Raw genomic sequence first — 21,541 nt, 5'->3', positions numbered from 1 at the left:
TGCTGCAAAGCCAACAATATGTTAGCAAACATTTGTTTAGACCCCAAACTATTGCTTTAAGCCTCACACTTGAGAGCTCCACCTCAACGGGTAGAAGGGCTTCCTCACCGTACACCAAATGGAAGGGGGAGGTAGATAAATAATCATATAAAAAAGAAGGGGGAGGTAGATAAATGTGCATGTGTAAAGCCCTCTCAAGAAGGAGTGTCCTAGAGTAGGGTGCTCAACTTTGAGGTTGCAAGTTCACCACTTTATGATCACAACACGATAATTAGAAGGACATCATGTGCAAACTGCAAACTAACATTGTAGGGGAGCGACACGAAATGCTATGCCTCTATAGCAAGGCTCCCTAACATCATGGAAACCACCCAACAGAGAATTGGGGGGCACCACCAGCTAGGGCTAGACCATAATCCTCAAACACAACATGCACACACACACACTCTCACACCCAACCCAGCCATCCAAACACACATACACAGGGAAAATCCACTTTGTATTAGGCTTTGCAGCCGATAAGTAAGATGAGAGAGATAGAGAGGGAGAGAGAGAGTTGATGAACAATACACATCTATGGCCAGGAAGGCTCAAACACCATGAACACCACACTCAAAACACACGTAGATGCTTGGAAACCATCCATAACGGGCACACCCATGAAAGAAAAAACTCCTTGCATTAATCCAAATTATTACAACCATTAAGGTAGCCCATCGGCTCCGTTATCACAATTTCTCCTCACTCTCATACACTCATACACTCATACAAAGTTTATGGCTCCATAGCCATCTTACATCAAGAAAACTAATAATCCTATACAAAAAATCTTTTTGTTTCACCTGCTTGCCAAAAAAAGAATCTTTAATGTGTATGGCAGGTGCATGTGGATAAGTGTGTATATGGATAGGTATGTATGCATGGATGTTTTCTATTAGTTTGGAACTGTATGGATGTTTCTTTTGTTATCGAGCTATTCCGAGTCGCTTGTATGTGAAGTCCTTCTTAGCTAGAGTAATCTGAGTGTTAGCACTCGTGCGAAAGAGCCCCTCCTTCATTTGTATCTAAAAAAAAGATTGGGGAGCCCAGAACAACTTGGGCACCCCTGTATGAATGTGGAGAAGCATGAGCAAGCATGCCATTGGGCCCAACCATAGAACCTCCATCAAGAAAAGCCCGCGTATGACCATCACCAATATGCACCACAAGAAGCGCCAACATAACCACCGCCCAGGGCCGGGGGATGCCAAGTATAATAGCGATAGAAGCACGTCCAACAAGAACCATGCACTATAACAGCAACGAGCAGCTTACATAGGAATGCACATGCCTATGAGTAACACCTGCAATCGCTACCGTTAGGAGGCCACTACCCAAGTGGGGTGACTTGGCCTCTTGGATCTTGGAGAAGGCGTATATAAGGGGGAGATGCACCAAAGGGGGCTGTTGCATGCATGTGAGCTTGAGGATGAATTGTATCTGACACAAACTTGCTGTGATGAACTGTGATTAATGGAATATTGTTCTGTGTCACCTCTCTTGTTTACTGTAACTTGCATTGTCTCATCTTTCATTGCTTTACTAACCATAGGGAAATCCCGGTCTAGGAGATGCTCATGCTAACTAGTGTAATAACCTGAGAGAATAGAGGAGATTCTGTGGGAAAGAAGTGAGTGCATAGGTTATCGTAGGGGTCACACATTGGTGTGAGAGGCCTATTACCCCGAGACTCCACCTTGTGAGTTGTCATCCCCGGAAGGGTGGTAACACTTTGGCGATCATGGTGGGACCCTACTCACCTATCTGGAGGCCTTCCTGTGTCACCTCAAAAAAATAGCTACTGGGGAGTTGCCCCTACTTCAAAGGCAAAAAAAAGAAGAAGAGCTTTTTTGGGTAAGTTCTAGGGCATTTTGGGAGCACATTTGGGGAGGGTTTGGGGACATTTGGCAAGGGATTAAGAGGGCAAAGTTAGAGGGGTTCAAGTTAGGGAATTTTCAAACCACTAGAAAAGTGCATGAGGGTGGTGTAAGAGAAATTAGCATATGCTTTCTAGAACCTCCAAGAGATGTAGCAAAAAAACAAAAACCTACCATAGAGAATCGACATCTTGGCACCATCAAGAGCATGGAGAGAGCATGCAGAGGCAAAGAGTCGTGGATAGGAGCCATGCAAAAGCAACATTTTGGCAATCATCTATGGAGAACTCAACATGCTGAAGAAAACTTGCTAATGGAGAACGAAATGTAGGGGGTATGCACACGTGCTTGATTATGTCTGCTATGTCTATAGAGCTTTTTTGGGGGGGAGTATTCTTTTGCAAAATGTCTCCTCACATCCTGTGCCCACCATAAGGCTGCTAGAGAATTCATGCTCCAATAGTGTAACATGTTGATCACCTTTCGCCAGGGTTGGAAGGCCAACAAGTAAAAGCCCATATGGGCCGCTGCCTGCACCAGTACAATCCATCTGAAACACAAACCATCCATGGCCCCATAGGCTGTGGGTCTTGCACATGCAAAACCTCATCCTCACTCCAATCCAAAACTTCAAAATATTTTTGAAACTCTATTATCAGGGGAAAAAATCCTGAGCTCAAATTTGCATCCAACAAGCACTCCAGAACATGTACTGCAAAGTGGATTGCTGCTCCCAGTAGCATGTGCATGAGGTGCTTCTTTGCATGAGCCTTTGTTTGCTCCACAGATGCATCATGCACCATGACTTAAGCCTTTCTTGCTTGCAAAGTATCTTGTATTTTCTTTGTAGCTTTGGTCACACACATATGCAAGAACAGCTCCATATCCACCTCATGATCTTTCTCATTCAAGCTTGCTATATCCATGTCTAGGCCATGGTCAAGCTCTTTTCTATAGCTAGTAATTCCCTAGCTTCATCATGAGTAGCAGCCATGGACTCCAATGGCTCAGTCACGAGCCCACCCCCTTGGTGTCTTGATTTTCAAACCCCTGGTCTTCAAAAGCCACAATCGCTTCGCGTTCTTCATCTTCCTCGGGAAAATCTTCCTCTTTGGTGTCTTCTTTGGCACTTGTAGCCCAAGCACTATCATCCATCTTCTCAACCTGCCCTTTTGGCCCCTTCAAGAGAGAATCTTCAGCACAATTACCAACAACCTCTGCATGCACACTGGCACAAAGAGGTGTGGGTGGATCTTCAATCTTCACATCTTCCTTCGACATCGTCTCATTTCGGTCTTCAGAAATCTCTTCTGTCCAATATCGCATTGGTCATAGAAGCCTCCTTTTCTGCAAAGAAGAAGGGAGGAATGAAATACATCCCCCTCTCCATCTGGTGGGGCTTCTTGTAGACATCCATAGCTGGCATGAAACCATAAAAATTGTAGGGTTTACCTTCATTTTTGGCTTCGATTCCAAGCTCTCTCTTCCATCCCATCTTCCTTTCTTTGTCTTTTTCAATAAACACAGCATCCGCAAACCTTATTGGACACTTTAGCTCCACTGAGACTTGCAAGTGACTCGTAAAGACTCTCCACAGAAGCATTCTTTTTTAGGAAGGATGGAGGGACTTATTCTCATAAGGCTAAACATCACCTGCTCTACAAATTGTTGAACTACCCTTCTAACTTCCCTTCTAACTCCGCCACGCTTTGGCCTTCTCCTTTCTTTAACTCCTTCAATTCTCACCATATAGCATTCACATCTTCCCTCTGTTGTTAACTTATTGTAAGTGCTCGCCTCAAACCTTCAAATGTCAAGCCCCAAGATGGGGTAGTTGTTGCTTCCTACTCTTTGAATTGGAGGAAAAATTTATGATCATCATCTTTTAATAAAAAATTCAAGAGCCGCACGTTCATAGCCTCTTCTTGAACATGGTTGCTTATGATTGCAACCTTGAATTTCTCCAAAATCTTTGACATCTTCATGGTCTTTGCCATGAAACTCCAGATAAGGGAATGCCATTGCCGCTTCACACTAAGAAAACTTGAGGAGAGCCTCTTCAATGGGGATACCAAAATATGTAAGGAGCGATAGGAAACGCTATGCCTCTATAGCAAGGCTCTCTGACAGCCCAAAAACCACCCAACAAAGAATGGGGGGGCACCACTAGCTAGGGCTAGAACATAATCTTCAAACACAACACGCGCACACACACACACTCACACCCAACCCAACCACCCAAACATGCACACAGAGGGAAAATTGCCTTTGTATTAGGCTTTGCAACCGATAAGCAAGATGAGAGAGAGAGAAAGAAAGAAAGAAAGAAAGAAAGATTTTATTAACGTCTTCCAAAAGACCGAACTCGGCCTATGAGACAAATCGGAGTACCTGTATGGGGTATCCTCTGTCATCCCAACAAAATGAGAGAGAGAGAGAGAGAGAGAGAGAGATTTTATTAACGTCTTCCAAAAAACCGAACTCGGCCTATGAGACAAATCGGTGTACTTGTATGGGGTATCCTCTGTCATCCCAACAAAATGAAAAAGTACTGAACTAAAAAGCTGAATCTGGGTGTGCAATAAGTACAGTGAGTGGTGAAGGTGATGGAGCTCTACTACTAGGAGAATGCAAAGCTATATGCATGGAGTATACAATCATGATATGCAACCTAGCTGAAGGGGGTGTCCACAGCTCCCTGAAGAACATGCCTGGGTGTGCTCTGAAGCGAGCCAGTCGCTCCGCACCCTCTCTGTGAAACTGAGCTCTGATCTCTGTCATCTCTCTCTGGTATAGGCGTGGTGTCCGAAAGCCAGGTGTCCTCTGTCTCCTGCGGGCTCTGAGTGTCTCTGCTCTTTCTCTGGAGAGTAATTTCCTACCGTGTAGGGGCTGGGAGTGGGATGGATCTCTGAAAAAATCTGTGTCTGTCGTCCCCCCTCTGGAGCTGTCTGAGCCTGTAATGATCTCTCTGTGGCGCTGTATGTCTAGAATGAATCTCCCCAGTATGCGCTGGTCTGCTGTCTCAAAGATCTGGTGTAGGGAATGTGGCTCTCTGAATAAAATGGGATATCTCTCTCTAATGGATGTGTATGCTTTGCATCTGCATACATAATGCTCCTCACTCTCCACCTCCTCTCCGCACAATCTGCATACCCTCTCCTCTCGGGGGATCCGTGCTGCTCTGCCACTCTCAATCTCCAATCGGTGTGATGAAACTCTAAGTTTACCAATAGCCACTCGGGAGCCGTGTGGTAAAAAGCCCTCCATGTATCTAGGCCTCTCTATAAATCCATCATCAGTGATACTCATGGAGTGATCTCTGTAGTATAGCATCTTCGGTGGAAGAGGCTGTGTAGGGGATATCCATGTCTCTCATGTATAGAGCTGCCATAGATCCTGTCTCAATACTCTGTTTCTCTCACTATGAGAGAGACGGATATGTGGTGCATCCCTGTCATACTGGAATGGTGGTAGATGATCCATGTCTAGGCCATGCTGTGAGAACCAATGTGTAACATGTGCATACCATGATCCTCTGTCTCCTGCCTCAGCCAGTTGTCTAGATGCCTCAAAAGCTCTGTATGACAATCTATCCTGTGGCATCTCTTTGAATCTGTCTAGCAGGCATATAGTCTGAAATATGGCCTCTACCATCATAGGAGGTGCATCAAACTCTGCTCGGATAATGTCATGAGGTACTGACGGTTTGCTGCGTATCATGCGTGCCATCATGAGGGCCTGTGGTCTCTCTATCTGTGTCCACCAAGGCCTGGCGCCCATACCGCTACTCCATACAATAGCCACCCCTTCGTCCGAGGCTCCTGAAAATGCGCCTGGTGGCACTGTCTCTCTCGCATAGCCAATGCTGCATATCCCCGTGTCAATCTAGCTCTGGCTGCTGAACCCATGGTGAAGCGTGTGGCTGCTGCTCTGCAGAGAAGGTAACCCCTAGGTACACGTATGATGTCACCACCTCCACCTGGCGTCCTGCGAGAGTGAATGTCAGCTGACTCCTGCCCTGTCTTGATGTATGAAAGACAATAACCTTGGTTTTCCCAAGGTTCACAGTAAGACCCCTCTGTGTGTAGAAATCATCAAGCGCATGTAGATGCTGCTGTAGACCACCTGGAGAACAGACACTAATACAATATCATCAACATAAAGCATAATATGTACTGAGGTACCTGCTAAATCAACTCCATCTCCGCTTCCCAATGTAATGAAGTCAGCCACGCATCCTTGTTGCTTCACACCAATGGTGCTAGCAATAGTCTCAGACATACCTCCTGGACATCTGGCTTGCCCAAAAAACCTGCTCATATAATGCATAGATGCCCCATGTCATATCTGCTGGTATGCCAAGAGACTATAGGCGTTAAAAGAGCCTATCTCGTGGTACTGTGTGAAATGCCTTGCGAAAATCCACAAAGCAGCAATATAGAGCTTTCTCTTCCTCACTCTGGCCTGATCAATCATACATCTCAAAGTGAATACATGGTCAGTGGTAGAGAAAGCTCTGTTGAAGCCTACCTGCCCTGATGAGCGTAAACCTGCTCGCTCAGCATACAAGCTAAGCTCTTGCTCCAACACTGCACCATAGAGTTTGGCCAACACGTGGCCAACCATAACCGTCCTGTAGTTGCTCGGATCGAGCATATCCCCTGTTTTGTGAATCGGCACAATGGTGTGCATCGTCCACTCCGCAGGCAAACCCTCTGCTAGTGCCTTGTTAAACAGGTGTGCAAGAAAAGGAGCCAAAGAATCTACTGCATATATGAGATGCTCACCCTGCAGGCCCATATGGTCGGCGACCCGTCCATGCCGTAGGCAGCGGATAGCTTCCTATACATCGAGTGGGTAAAGAAGCTAGCTGTGGTAGGTCAAGGATCCTGTGGTTGGGGTATAGGTGGCTGCTGTGGGGCGTGGTATAGGCCCTCTGCATATGTGTGCCATGTCTGTGGGTCTGCAATAGGTGTCGGTGTCTGGGGCTCTATGAAGTGCCGCCATGAGACAAGGCTATCTCTACTCATGAAGAAATGAAAAATCTCTAGCTCCTGTATCTCTGCCCGCCTTTTGCGGCGAGTAAGTCTCCTCATCTCTCTCCTCGACTCCTGCTCTGTGATGGCTCCCAAGGCTCTCTGTATGCGGAGCCGTGAGTATAGGGCTCTGCACTCGTCATCATACCATCTATTCTGGGCCATAGTCCCAGATCTCGCAGGCGCTCTTGAGTGTACACGATGTGGGAAGCTCTGTAATGCAGTCGTGTGTAGGAGTGATGCCAGCTGGGCTGCTGTAATAGTATCCATAGGTGCGAGGGGATCCATGAGTAGGAGCCCATCCTCTACTCTGCCAGTGTATATGTTTGCCATGTCATGTGTGAAGTAGATGGTAGTGTGTGGCGTCGGTATGTGGGGGGCTGGTGATACTGGTGATCCGGCTAGTGAAAATGCCAAGTATGTATGATCTGCCCCAATAGGACGAGGTGGAACGGAGAATGAGATGACAAGCTGTGATGCCTCCAAAGACCCCATAGTGTAGTCTGCCACCGTGCCTCCGGTCCGTGTATGACCCCCATGTGGGAAGCATGTCACTGATCCCGGCCGTTGTAGCATCCTGTTATATAAATAACGAGACGATGCCTGGCTCCAAAATCTAGTCAGTGGTCCCCATAATGTCCTGTGTTTGGTGGTCCAGTGTCCTCTGATGCCCGACTAGCCCCTATCCAGGGTGGAGGATCTCCAAGTCATACACCTCACACTGTTTGCTCTGTGTGGGTTAAGTGTCCCAACCTAAGGGGTTTGTTGACTCGAGACATGTGATCTACATTTTTAGGGCACCTTTAGCATCCAGATAGAAATTCTACGATTAGGACATATACAACTTTTGATTCCAAAAAGAAGACCTGCAATCCACGAACACTATAGATAATTTTGAAGGATTTTTTCTACTTATTCTGTACATCTTTTCATATTTAGCACTCCTAGGTGAAGTTAGATTATTAATAGAGTGAGAATTCCACCCCCAACAATAACCTTGAAGTTTAAATTTTCATGGAAGGTGAGTAATATCTCATTACCCCTTGAATTTGTGATATGTACAATTATTAGTTGTCAATCTTTAGGACATGCTTCAACAAGAGGTAGTGGCACAATTAAAACCTCAATCCTAGAATCAATCAAAGAAGAAGACACCTCAAGCTTGGACTTTAATAGCTATATCATCTCTCATGTAGGCTTGATTAAACTTGAAAACCCTAGCTTATACCTTAGACAATCACCAACCATGTCATCAGCCACTGGAGCTTCTAGAGATAGAGATCCTATCGGAGATCCTAACATGATTACGCCAACATTCTAGGTCAATGATCACTTGGGTGCTATTATATGCCTTAGCCCTTTGAATAGGACTTATGCCATGGAAGATTTGCTAGGAAGAAAAGACAAGAGAGCCACAATTTTCAAGATTGTTGTCGTGGTGCGATAGTTATTAAACAAGGAAACAAGAAAAGGTAAGTTGTATGAAGTAATCATCATTTCTAAGACCTCCCATCTAATAAAAATCTTAACCATTTAAATACAACTACTTTTTTATATTGTTGAGATGAAGTTGTTGGTTTATGCATGGGTGATGGATATTGTTCCTCCATAGATTTTCTAAGAGATTGATCAATCAACTATTTAGAAATGGGGTGGCTTGTAAATGTCACATATGCAATGGCTATAGTTTTACAAAAAGATAAGTGTTGGACTATTAAGAAAAGGTACACTATAGTCAAGATTTCAAGGACCCAAGCTTCCTTATAGTGTAGGAAGAGTTGGACAAGTCAAGGGTTGAGAGAGGGTTGCTATGAACTAGTTGAACCACCTTCTACTCCTAGACAAGGCCCCATTAATTGACAAAGATGCAAATATTTTTTAAAAGAAATAAACATTTTTGGGTGATGGATCTAACTTACAAATAGATAGTACTATGACAATGTACGGTGCCATTTTAAGAAACTAACACTAAGATATCTCTTGCTTTCTATATCTCTCTCCCTCTCTCTTTATTTCTATCTCTCTCTATCAACTTACATAGCCTTAATTTTTTATGCAACTTATAAGGCTTCCAAAATAATAAAACAAGGTGAGAACTAATTCTCACGATGGCCTGCCAATAAAATTATTTGTTATTTTATGAGTAAAAGGTCATTCAATTTTATTTTTTAAAAGATATTATTTTTAAGCTCTTAATAGCCAAAATCCAAATTGATTGACAAGGTTCTCTCTCTCTCTCTCTCTCTCTCTCTCTCTCTCTCTCTCTCTCTCTCTCTCTCTCTCTCTCTCTCTCTCTCTCTCTCTCTCTCTCTCTCCCCCCCCCCCCTACAAATTGTATATATATATATATGGGCATTTTATAGTTTTCTTTTATTTCTATCTAATCTTAAGAGATAATATTTCTTTTTCCCTTGAAAATAAAATTGATTAAAAGCCATTTTTTTCTAGTAAATATTGAATAGTCTCTCTCTCTCTCTCTCTCTCTCTCTCTCTCTCTCTCTCTCTCTCTCTCTCTCTCTCTCTCTCTCTCTCTCTCTCTCTCTACCTCTCTCTCGCTCACCCTCTAAATTTTCTATGTATCTGTATAGAAATAAAGAAGATCTATTTTGGCCAGGGGTGGATTAAATCTTGGCATCCGGCTTTAAATGTTTTGGCCAGTTTTTTAGAATTTGAACTAGTAATTTTATATGTAATGCAAGTTTTTTTTAGCACTAGCACCATTTTAAAGCTAATGAGAGTTGAGTGTACATACTTAACTATGTAAATTTTAGACACTTTGAGCTTGGGAACACTTTGATTCACAATATCCTAGAAAGGTATTCATAGTAGAGAATCCAAGTGAAAGTTTGGTAAAGGGAAGAAAATAGGTCAAAGTTTAAAAAAAACAGCTTGGAATATGATAGGCAAAGTGTGCTTGTTCTAGTGGCTATAAGGGGGGTTGCTTGTTACCTAAAGGTTCCAAGTTGGATCCCTCACTAGACACCCTATTGTAGCCTTGTATGGGTACATCTCTAATTTTATAGCTAACACATCCTAGTGGAGTGAAGTTAAAACTTTATGTTTTTTTTTAAATGGAAAAGATGATTTAATTAGTATCCAAGATAATTCTAACACCCAAAGGGTGATGGAAAGGTCCAAGAGAATCTTTCAAGATGCCCTTGGAATCTTCATAATTATTTCTCTATCAATTCTCTCTCTTCTCTCTCACCCTTTTTTGTTATTTGCAAGAAATATCATAGAGAGAGAGAGAGACTCTCTCTCTCTCTCTCTCTCTCTCTCTCTCTCTCTCTCTCTCTCTCTCTCTCTCTCTAGCGTTGCCTCACATAATATGTGTCATCTCCGTGTGTCGCACTTTGCGGTTTGCAAAAGTGCAAGCAAGACATGCCAAGGGGGCCTCCACAAGCACCAAAAGAGACGCAAGCTGTTGACAAGACACAAAAGGTGAGAGAGATAGAGAGAGAGAGAGACAGAGAGGAGAGGGAGGCAATAGAGGGAAAGGCAAACCTAAACAAGTGTGAGGCAAAATGAATGTGTGTGTGTGTGTGTGTGTGTGTGTGTGTGTGTGTGTGAGAGAGAGAGAGAGAGAGAGAGAGATCATTGTTTGATACTCAATCTTTGTTTGCTACTCATGGCGGTGTAGGCTATTGAAAAAAACGTAAGTGTAAAGTACAAGCATTACAAAAACTAAAATTGCACGATATAGGGAATGGCCATCATTCTTCTCCAATTACCACCTCTTAGGACACTCTCCAATGAGAGCTTAATCCAAAGTGAGATGAACTATGATTGGTTCTATAGGGACTCATAAGATAGGGGCATCCATTTAAACAACAACTAAACTACAAATGAAAGAAAGGGAAAGCCATAAATACAATGGGGAGCCTCCTCCTAGTATAAGAAAGAGGGCTTATAGCATACAAGGCAACTTGTGCACCTTTTAGTCTTATGTATGCACAGAGAGAGAGAGAGAGAGAGAGAGAGAGAGAGAGAGAGAGAGAGAGAGAGAGAGAAAGAGAGAGAGAGAGAGAGAAAGAGAGAGAGAGAGAGAGAGAGAGAGGAGATAAATTTCACCGCCGTTAATTTTTGTTGAAGATCAATTTAAACATCCACTTAAATGGCTACATTTCTTATCTTTAGTGGTAAACTAGCCTATATAGAAGAGAAAATTAAGAGCAATTCAAATAGCTCCTACCTTGGCACTCTTCCATCCCTTAGATTATGCCCATTCCAATTCAACTCAAAAAAAGGGTTGATAAAGAGGCAAAGGATGGGGAGATAGATAGACAAATACATAGATGAATAGATGATAGATAGATCTCCTCTCTCTCTCTCTCTCTCTCTTGGAGGTCGTATACATGGGACAAAAGAAAAACATGTCATTTTTTGAGGTGGAATCTCTCTATGAGCTATTATGGCTGTAATGAAAGTGGCAAGGGAGAGGCAATTGGATTGTTGGGAAAAGGGATGTGTCAATGGTGTGAGCCACTTGAAGTAGGTAAGGGAAGCGTTCATGAATGTGCTCTAAGGTGGGACACTTCAAGAGGGTGTGTAATCATGGGGCATAGCATACATAAATGGTGTGCTTCTTCTCTTGCACCTGGTTTCACAATGAAGTGTATGTGAATTAAGGCACATAGCCACAATGACATAGATCATTGAGATAGGTACAAGATCTTCCATGTAGGCAGGGGCATGAGATCCTCTCTCAAAGCAAAAGGTGGTCCTATAGGTAGGGGCAATGTGGGTCGTGTGATGGGACTCCCTTCGTAATCCCATTCAGTGATACATTGTCATTGGAGGAAGGCTTCATTGGCCATGGGATCTAGGGAAGTGTATTGCATCCCATCACGCAAACCACTTCTTTATGGCTTGCCAACCAGCGCTCAAGATCTTACTCTTGTAGGTTTTTTGTAGCTTGCAACTTTCCTCCTATGTGATGCATGGGAGTGTATGCCATGGTAGTTGTTGATGAGGTATTGCATGACTTGCTTTCTGCCCATAATTTAAATGGGTAGAGCTTTGGATTCCAAAAAAGGTATGGCAAAGTTCGCAAGAAAGTGCTTTTGAACTAGAACAAACTTCTTCCATGTAGATAGGGAGATGCTACGCCATAGAGAAGAACAATTACAATGAACTCACTCTCATCTATCCCCATTCTGACAGACACTCATCAGCAGAAGGAGAAGCATACACAGGATAGCCCCTTCACCCTTGACTCAAAGAGGGTCATAAAAAGCACATATGTATCAATGATGCTTTATAGGCTATACTCCGGGCTTCACGTGGAGATAGTTTTACAACCCTTGTATTTAGCATACAACCTTCACTCTTTAGTTGTTTCCAATTGGCTATCAAAGCTTCTTACCAAAGCACATGGTTGGAAAAGAACTATTGTCTATTGACTTGTTTGCAGCAATTTAAATAAAAAGATCTCTATGTTCTCTTTGTTTTCTCTCATACATGAAGATCCTAACTACTCTTTTATAGATAGATAGATAGATAGATAGATAGATAGATAGAGAGAGAGAGAGAGAGAGAGAGAGAGAGAGAGAGAGAGAGAGAGAGAGAGAGAGAGAGTCACAATTATATTGGCTACAAGAAAACCAACAACATGAACACAATCAACCAAATCACATATCATTAACGTAATTCGCGAGGAGGCGGCGGAAGGGGTTTTGGTTTGGGGGGGGAGGGCACTCTTTGGGGTTTTGGAAATAGGCTCTCCTCTAATGAGAAAAGAGGCAATTATTATTGTCAACTTCAAGAAAAAATAGAATGTTTGCATTGACAAGGACATTGAACAAGCACTATTGAAAGTTAAGAATACTCACATACTATACCTCCATTCACATACTAAACCCCCTGGCATTAATTTAAAAAGGTTAAAGTCTACATCTTCTCTCTCCTCTTTCTATCCATTCTACACACTCCTCTCGCCCACCCTTTTTGGGACCCCTTCTATCTCTTCACACACCCCTACAAGTGCCCATCCCATGGCCGTTTCCCCACCTAACATAGAAGACCGCAGAGAGAGAGAGAGAGAGAGAGAGAGAGAGAGAGAGAGAGAGAGAGAGAGAGAGAGAGAGAGAGAGAGAGAGAGAGAGAGAGAGAGAGAGAGAGAGAGAGAGGGAGCGTTGGAGGTCGAAGCCCAAATAGAGAGAGAACTACTCGCCTTCACTTAAATAAAAGACTTAACCTTCAAAAACACAAACACGAACAGAAAAAGTTGAGAGAAGGGAGCTAGAACGCTCCTACACAGAGAGATTCTTGGGCCCCAAGAACTGTGGCACGATTCAACTTTGAAGATGCGTGCGATACTTCTTTCTGCCCATGCGTCAAGTAGCCGTATGCTTCTTTCAACCCACGCGCCAGTCTTCACGTTTTCTTCTCATGCGCGGCCAGTCTTCACATTTCCTTCTCACGCTTTTTCCCTTGCGACTCTACCCACATTTTTCTACTTTCAACACCATGCTACCCTCGTATGCTCTCAGCAGATCTTGCGTTGCTTGGTGACATTAACCCCCTCTTGACATCACAGTAAAACTATTGAGGGTCTTCAAAGAGAGAGAACTTTATGTAACCACTCTTACACTCTTGTAATCCATCTCTTTTTTTTATTTTACCGTACTGGAGAGCAGAAAGGAGATGAGCTGGGCTATATCACCCCTTTCTCCAATAGTTCATGCACTTGAGTCATAATTTCTTCCTACTGGGCACAGGAGAGACTCGATAAGGTGGCTTGTTGGGTGGTGCGCTTCCTGGAATAAGCTCTATCTTATGATCATCTGCCCCTCGTGAGGGAGAGGTAGTTCACCTGGAATAGAGTCGATAAAACAGTCTGAATATTCATCTAGAAACAACTTTAAATTTGTATCTACTTTTGATGAATCACTTGTTTCAGACAAGAGAGAGTTATCAACTTTAGAAGAATCTTTGACAAAAATCATATACACAGAAATAGCAAACTTTATTGATTTATGTAAAGCTTCCTTAGATAGAATAGGAATCATATGTCCCTTGTCGTTAACTTCTAAGTTAGTCTCTCTACCTTTATGCTTAATAGCAATTACTCTTTCTGGGAACTTAAGATGAGCTGCCATCCTATGAAACCATGGCACACCCAACAAAACATCTTGGTTCTTAAGAGGGGAAATGAAGAAATCCTCTTGATCAACATAGCCCTGCACATGCAGTCGGAGCTTTAAGAAAATTAGTTCTTTGCCATTCCATGTTATTAGCGTATTGAACCTCAAATCCCATAGTTCTCTCACTTCAAGAATCAAGGAATATAGTCCTTTTTGATACCCACACCAGTGGCGAGAGTTCTGTCTCTATAAGCTAAAATAGAGGAGTGGGGCGTAACAGTGCGACTTCCCAGATGGCTAGTCTTTGGAGACTTTCTATAAGCTCAATACTACTGAAACCATAGGTACCCTCCAAAGAGGTGCAATATTAAGATAGGAGCTCCCCCCAATCTCTAGCACAACAGGAAGAAGGGTAATAGCTCCCAATACTGCTAAAACCATAGGTACCCTCCAAAGAGGTGCAGTATTAAGATAGGAGCTCCCCCCAATCTCTAGCACAACAGGAAGAAGGGTAATAGCTCCCAATTTCTCTTACTTTAGATTATGTACAGACCTAACCTTTCATGGAATACCTGAACTGTTCCTTTCTCCAAAAAGAAAGAAAGCCTAAACTCTGATACCAATGTAATTGTATTTCTTTGCAAAGACTTAATTTAATCAATAACTGTGAAAGAAAAGCTAATGATTCACGTAAACATTTGCTAAAAGAAAAGATTGCAACAACAACACAGTACTGAGGGTCGCATTTATGAGGTCGCCCCCCCCCCCCCCTTGGAAGGAACTTGTATTAATTTCTCCAAACGAAGAGATTGATTTTTTATTTACTTCTTAAGTGAAAAGTATACCAAGTATTGACTTTGGGCTTAGTTTGCCTTTTTTCCCTCCTGTAAGAACAGTTCTTTACCAAAAAGAAAAACTAAATTTCAATATTTCCAAGGTTTAAATTGTATCATCATGAACGATTTCCAAGGTTTAAATTGTATCCAGTTGGATATAAGCTAGACTTGATATAACAATCGCATACATGATGTTTTCCGATCTTTTGAAAAAACCATGGCCTGAATCACATGTGTACGACCTTATTCCACCAAGTAGTCCGTATAAACAAGCCTAGGCTAATTAGTTAGCATAAAGCATGGCCTTGAGTGGTGGACCTTCGTCTTACATAAATCTACCACAACTTTTTTTGTGCAACTGCAAAAGAAGTGTTACCATTATAAATCCTTTGGGTTGTTGAAGGGTAGATGTATAGCAAAAGACAAAACCTAAAGAATCTACCACATACTCTTTAATTGTGCTATTGCAAAAAGTATTAGCCTCCTGACCATACCTTATAGTCTAGACTAAGGTATCCAATCATGTTGAGCTTCTCCGTCAAGCATGCCCCTTGCGTAGAGAGTGAGAAAGAGAGACAAAGCATGAGAGGGGCGTCAACGGCTCAACAAGACAAGCTTGACTAACAAAATACTACGAACAAAAACAACCATTGCACCTGTTGCCTCTACAATGCAAACTCTCTATTGTTTGTGCCGCCTATGAAAGAAACACACAAAGCAAGAGGACTGTGCTTTGCTTTTGCCTATGAAAAAAGAGAACGCAAGCACGAGGGAGAAAGTAGTTGTTGGTGACTCACAACGCAGACGGGGGGAGAAAGAGAGAGAGGGCTTGTTTGTCTCGGGCAATAGGTGGAGGAGATGAAGAGAGAGGGGGCCACTACACAAAGCATCCAACTTTTCGTTTAGAAATATGGTTCACAAAGCAAAAACAAAAAACAAAACAAAACAAACAAAACAACAAAAACTAAAAAAAGAAAATTTTTTACAAAACAATTACCTAATTGAAGGAACCTTCCAAAAATAAACATACACACACACACACAATCTTACAAAGACTTGATAAGAACTTAAAACTAGAAAAAGAAAATTTTTTACAAAACAATTACCTAATTGAAGGAACCTTCCAAAAATAAACATAAACACACACACACAATCTTACAAAGACTTGATCATTAATAAGAACTTAAAACTACTCTATTGAGATACTAATCAATAAAGCAAAATAGCAAAACAAAGAACTATAAACTCTAGTCCTAGAGCACTTACAAACAAGAACAAAACATTAAGCTAAACTTTAAAAATAATAAGACTCGAAAGTGCAACCTTTAACTCCAATGTTTGTCCAGACATGAAGTGTAGGTTCATCAACTCTTATCATGCATAGCGTGGACAATAATTACGACATCCCCACTCACGTCATCAGTGCCCAAGAGTAGGTGCAGGTTTGTATAAGGTTATTTCAAAAGAATATTCTTTATAAAACCAACGAGCTGAGTTTCTATCACTCTCCAGAGGTGATGGGCATACTCAGTCATGATAGAGTCTAGCACTCCAAGACTACTCTATGTCAACAAAGAAACACAAACATAGGAAGGAACTAAACTAACTCTATAATCAGTTGGAGCAAGAAAGAGTTACAAATCAAACTTAAAAGACAAAACAAAGTTTACTGAGTTAGAACATCAACCCCTACTTTAAGATGGAACAAGCCACATTTACAAAAAGAGCCTTGAACTAAGAATTAAGTGGGTTTTTCAGCTCCCCACTTCTATAAAACTTACTTTGTATCATTCTAAACGTTCCAAAAGCTGAAATACCAAAGATGAACTTACTTTTTATCATTTTAAACATTCCAAAAGTTGAAATCAATCATAATGATGTAGAAAACCCTGCCAACATCCCAAAATGAAAGCCAAGTCATACATATGAATGATTAAATAAGCCTATAACAAGTGAAGCCATCAAATTGCACCACGTTTAACATTATACCAACCATCCAAGAAAGATGTCAAGCTTGATTGTCCCAAGGATATCTCATTGAAATATCTATCCCAAAAAAAAAAAATGTGCAACCCAAGGAGACACTGAGATATCTATCCCAAAAAAAACATGTGCCAGGGCAAACTTACATGCATCACACATTGAACTATATGTGCTCTTCCACTTCATGCACTCTTGTTCCCTTTCTCCTCTGCTGGTGTCTCACATACACCACTCACACCGGCTCAGCCTTAACTGGTCCTTCTGTCTGATATGAAGGGCCATAAGCCTCATATGACTTATTAGACATGCACTCTTGAACTTTCGCAATCCTCTCCTTTGCCGTCACCAGCTTTTCTTTTTCTTTCACCAGCTTTTCTTCTTCTTTTGCCAGCTTTTCTTTTACTTTCACCAGCTTTTCTTCTTCTTTCACCAGCTTTCCTTCTTCTTTCACCAGTTCCTGTGACATAGCTGAAAGTTGCCAAAACCACAGCCTTGAGACCTCTGCAGAAAGCCTTGCGACTTCTGCAGAGAGCCTTGCGACTTCTGCAGAGAGCCTTTCGACTTCTGCAGAGAGCCTTGCGACTTTTGCAGAGAGCCTTTCGACTTCTGCAGAGATTTCCAGGACCTCATTTCCATAGGCCTGAAGCACCACAGCGGCATGCGTTTCCCGGCTGCGGCCGGAGATAAAGTACACCTTTTGCTTATAATACAGAATGCAGGGTTCAGACAGTACCTTGTCTCGGTCAGGGACATAGTACTCCTGGAGACCCACCAATGACCTGTCTTCCACCAATGACACGCCATTAGACCCTGCCACTAAAAGCGTGAACCAAAAACCTACATCACGGAAATTCCTGCGTTGCCTCTCAAATCTGGCATGCTTTTCTCTGAACTGCTCCATTAAATACTCTTCTGTGGCGAGGAGGTTGCCATGCCGATACTCAGTTGGGCATGTCCCTCGGAGGTAGAGACACTTCTCAACATCCAGGTTATACTTATCTGGGTGGGTACTCATGAACTTTCTCAGAGCCTCCCTTATCTCCTGAGCGCTTGGAGGATAACACATCACAAGTTGACTGGTTCTGGTATCACTGTTGGAAATTAGCCTGGTACTCTGCTCAGACCCCACCAAGATTACGGTGACGCGCTTACCATTAGCTTGCTTCTTCGCCCATGAAACTAGCTGTAAAACATCTGCTTCAGCCAGCTTATCAATATGGTCAACTATGAAGACCAGCTGCTTTCGTCTAAATAGTTCGACCCAGAAAGCCAAATCGCGAAGGATATCCAGTCCTGACTGAGGACGTATCCATGACATAAAACTGAAACGAAGACTTTTGTACCTTTGATTGATAGTCGCCTGTATGGCTTTGAAAGACTGTTGTGCAGCCCCGTCAAGATAAATTGCTGCTCCCCTATCCCTTGCAGCATCACATAACTGTGTAGTCTTACCGATTCCAGGACATCCAACCATCATATAGAAAACTCCATCTGGAACTTCGTCCAGCAGAGCTTTAGTATTCATATTTGTAGAAGGGATCCACACACGGTCTTCCCGATGAATCATGCTTGGGACATCTCCCCGGCATGCCAGATATACACGGTAACCCTCATTCGCAACCACCACCGTGAAAACAAGGCCCAGAACTGAACACCAGAACTTCAACCTCGACAGATACTTCAAAAAACCTACTAGATCCTGAGGCTCCCCTCCTTCCCCTCGGCCTGCGGAGGACCGGGAAGATGAGAAAGGAAGGCCTGCGGAGGAGGATGGGGTAGAGGAAGATGTGAGAAGTCGACGGAGAGAGAAGGCATCCCTGTGGTGAAGCATGCCTGTGGTGATGTGGGGCGCATCCCGGACGCCACCCCCCTGTGGTGAAGCATAGGTGTGGCGGGCCGAGGATGAGAGAAGCCGAAACTGGACACGGGCACTGGAGGTTAGAATCCGCCTCATCAATGCCATGACACCTGAGAATAAGAATGAGATCGAGATCTCGACTCTGCAGTTGCTCGAAAACAACCTAGGGTTTTACAGACCGCCATTGTGCCCAAACCAATAAATTGAACCCACGTCGGATTTGGCAGTTTAGGATACACACCTGACACCGCCAAAAGCTGCTGCCTTTTGCACGCCTAGTTGGCAGCTGACTCAGCACCAAATCCTTACAGTAGATTAAGGTTGGGCCCCTGAGGTCCCTCAGCTTTGAGAAGGCCCTCATATTCCCGGTACTTTATATGGATTCGAGGGGGCATGAGATGACGGGAAGGCCTCATGTAGGGCATACATGTGTGCACCTTAGAGCTGGACCCAGTGTTATGTGCTTGCAACCAGTGCAAATGGACGGTGTTACGACAACGTCATGTAATGATGCAGCATGTGGAGGAATACAGACAGTTTGATCCCACCATTATTGATCAAGTGGTTGCACAACATATTTCATCGGTAAATTGATCGTAGTACGTGGATGTCTAAAGACTGGGTGTATCTTTAAATTTATATGTGGGCTATGCTTCTCACAGGACTCCAACATTGGGGAAGCGACAAGAGTCCTGCAAGGCGGGTTTGCATGCGGTCCAACCAAGTGGCGGGCACTAAAGGTTTGCAAAATGCTATGCCTATGGCTCTTGATGTGAATGCCAATAAATATCCACATGTGGAGATGCTCGAACAAGAGATGGATGACATGCTCGAGGCAATTTTTGAGGCAAGTGATCCTGTGGCCGAGGGTATGAAGCAAGAGGCTCGTACACCCTTATATGAAGGCTCGAGGATTTCCCGTTTGAAGACAGCTCTTACGTTGCTAAACCTTCAAGGGTCATTTGGTTGGAGTGATAAAAGCATCACAGAGCTATTCAGGTAATGTGTGTGCATGTTTTAAATAAACAACTATTGCATCTTTACAATGCTTGCTCGATGTTCAACGTGGTGTGACGTGTAGGCTTTTGAGGAATCACATATTACCGTCTCAGAATACAATGCCGAGCTCCAGAGATGATGCAAGAGAGATACTCCGAAAGTTGGGCGTAGACTATAATTCCACACATGCTTGCCCCAACGATTGTGTCCTCTTTCAAAGGGAGTACAAGGACTTGGAAAAATGTCCAAAGTGTGGTGCTGACAGATATCGTAAAGATCTTTGAGGGGAAACTATGCCGGAGAAGGTCTTGAGGCATTTTCCACTAATACCGCGCATTCAACACATGTTCAGGTGCAAATCAATTGCAAGCCTTATGTCTTGGCACTCCCGAAATCGCTCCACGGATGGTGTGCAACGCATTCCTGTAGTTTGCATGGCATGGAAACACATCAAAGAGACTTGGCTAGATTTTGCATGGCATGGAAACACAACAAAGAGACTTGGCTAGATTTTGCAAAAGAGCCCTCGGCATTTGCGGCTTGGTTTGGCAATGGATGGAGTTAATCCGTTTGGTCAGCGCGCTCGACAACATATAGTGTGTGGCCCGTAGTTGTTGTGAACTACAACATTCCACCATGGTTGGACGACAAAGAAGGGGCATTTGATATTCAGCTTGCTAAAGCTTGGTCGTTACAAGGTAAAGAATATGGATGTGTATCTACAATCGCTTATAGATGTGTATCTATAATCGCTTATAGATGAGCTAAAGGAGTTCATCAAGGTGGAAGACAAAAGCAGGCACGTATGAGAGGCATACTTATGTGGACTATGCATGACTTTTGTAGCTATGGGGAGTATTCAGGGCTTGTCACACTAGTGGCTACCATGCATGTCTAGTTTGTGGGCCAAGACTGGAGGCACGGAGGTCACGTGCACTTAAAAAGATGATATTCCAGGGCCATAAATGTCATCTCAAAGCCACATGAATTGCGTGAAGGATTCATCGGGTGTCGACCTCCACATATGGTCGCGAGAGACATTGGCAAGCCATGAAGGCGCTTGATGAAGGGCTCCCCAATGGGATGAAGAGGTATTCTATTCTATTTCAACTACCTTATTGGACAAGTCTTTGCATCAACCATCTCTTGGACCCAATGCATATCTTCAAAAACGTCGGAAGTTTGTTGTGGGACCACATCAATGGTGCAAAGGATTCACATGCAACAAGAGCAGATCTGCTGCAAGAGGTTGGAATCATGGAGCCACCATCTTTGAATTTCACGCCCCTCTTTGGCACCTTCTTAAATCATTTTAACAAGTCACTGTCTCTAAAGTCTGCCTCAGCAATATTCATGCACCCACTCCAGAGTCGATAAGGTCATATACTTCGTGTGCTTGGGCTTTGTTCATGCAAAACATGGTCTTCCTCTCAAAATGCACATAAGGAGGACACCAACACATCTTGCCCTCCAAAATTCAGGATAAAGAAACCATACATCAATGCATGGAGAAGTAGCCAACAAAAATAAAGTACATGAATGCATGGACAGGCTAGTAGCCAACAAAAAAAAACCATACATGAATGCCTGCACAAGTAGCCTTTCACAGTAAAGTACATGAATGCATATACAGGTGGCCTCTCACAGTAAAGGATGTACAGGCATCTTGTCAATGGATGCATGCATGCACAGACCTATAGCCTCTCACTATAAAGCCAAAAAAAGAAAAAACCATACATGAATGCATGTACAAGTAGCCTCTAACTGTAAAGAACGTGAATGCATGTACAGGCATCTTGTCCATGGACAATGTCACCCAAGTTACCTG

At 43.1% G+C, this 21,541-nt stretch overlaps 2 protein-coding genes and 1 pseudogene across 3 annotated transcripts; 1 reads left to right on the top strand and 2 right to left on the bottom strand.

The window, feature by feature from the left end:
* Nucleotides 1-561: 561 nt before the first annotated feature.
* On the bottom strand, nucleotides 562-3,708 carry LOC147617977 (uncharacterized). Its single transcript, XM_086775617.1, has 2 exons — nucleotides 3,369-3,708; nucleotides 562-3,263 (listed from the first exon to the last, which is right to left on the bottom strand). Exon 2 carries the CDS (start codon nucleotides 3,240-3,242, stop codon nucleotides 2,928-2,930), a length of 315 nt encoding a protein of 104 aa, XP_086631743.1. The 5' UTR covers nucleotides 3,243-3,263; nucleotides 3,369-3,708; the 3' UTR covers nucleotides 562-2,927.
* Nucleotides 3,709-16,830: 13,122 nt separating this feature from the next.
* LOC147617976 (uncharacterized) lies at nucleotides 16,831-18,895 on the bottom strand. Of its 2 annotated transcripts, XM_086776236.1 has the most exons (2): nucleotides 17,419-18,895; nucleotides 16,831-17,355 (listed from the first exon to the last, which is right to left on the bottom strand). In XM_086776236.1, exons 1-2 carry the CDS (start codon nucleotides 18,817-18,819, stop codon nucleotides 17,089-17,091), a joined length of 1,668 nt encoding a protein of 555 aa, XP_086632362.1. In that variant the 5' UTR covers nucleotides 18,820-18,895; the 3' UTR covers nucleotides 16,831-17,088. The 2 variants fall into 2 exon arrangements, with proteins under 2 accessions (XP_086632362.1, XP_086632361.1); XM_086776235.1 differs by having other exon boundaries at nucleotides 16,831-18,893.
* A 579-nt stretch (nucleotides 18,896-19,474) lies between these two features.
* On the top strand, nucleotides 19,475-20,462 carry LOC147617975 (uncharacterized; annotated as a pseudogene).
* Nucleotides 20,463-21,541: the final 1,079 nt, after the last annotated feature.

This window comes from Cibotium barometz, chromosome 36 (genome assembly GCF_041138505.1).
Source record: "Cibotium barometz isolate CiBa-2024 chromosome 36, ASM4113850v1, whole genome shotgun sequence".
NCBI lineage: Eukaryota > Viridiplantae > Streptophyta > Polypodiopsida > Cyatheales > Cibotiaceae > Cibotium > Cibotium barometz.
Note: the sequence above shows the minus strand (reverse complement) of the source record. Positions and strands in the feature narration are given on the sequence as shown.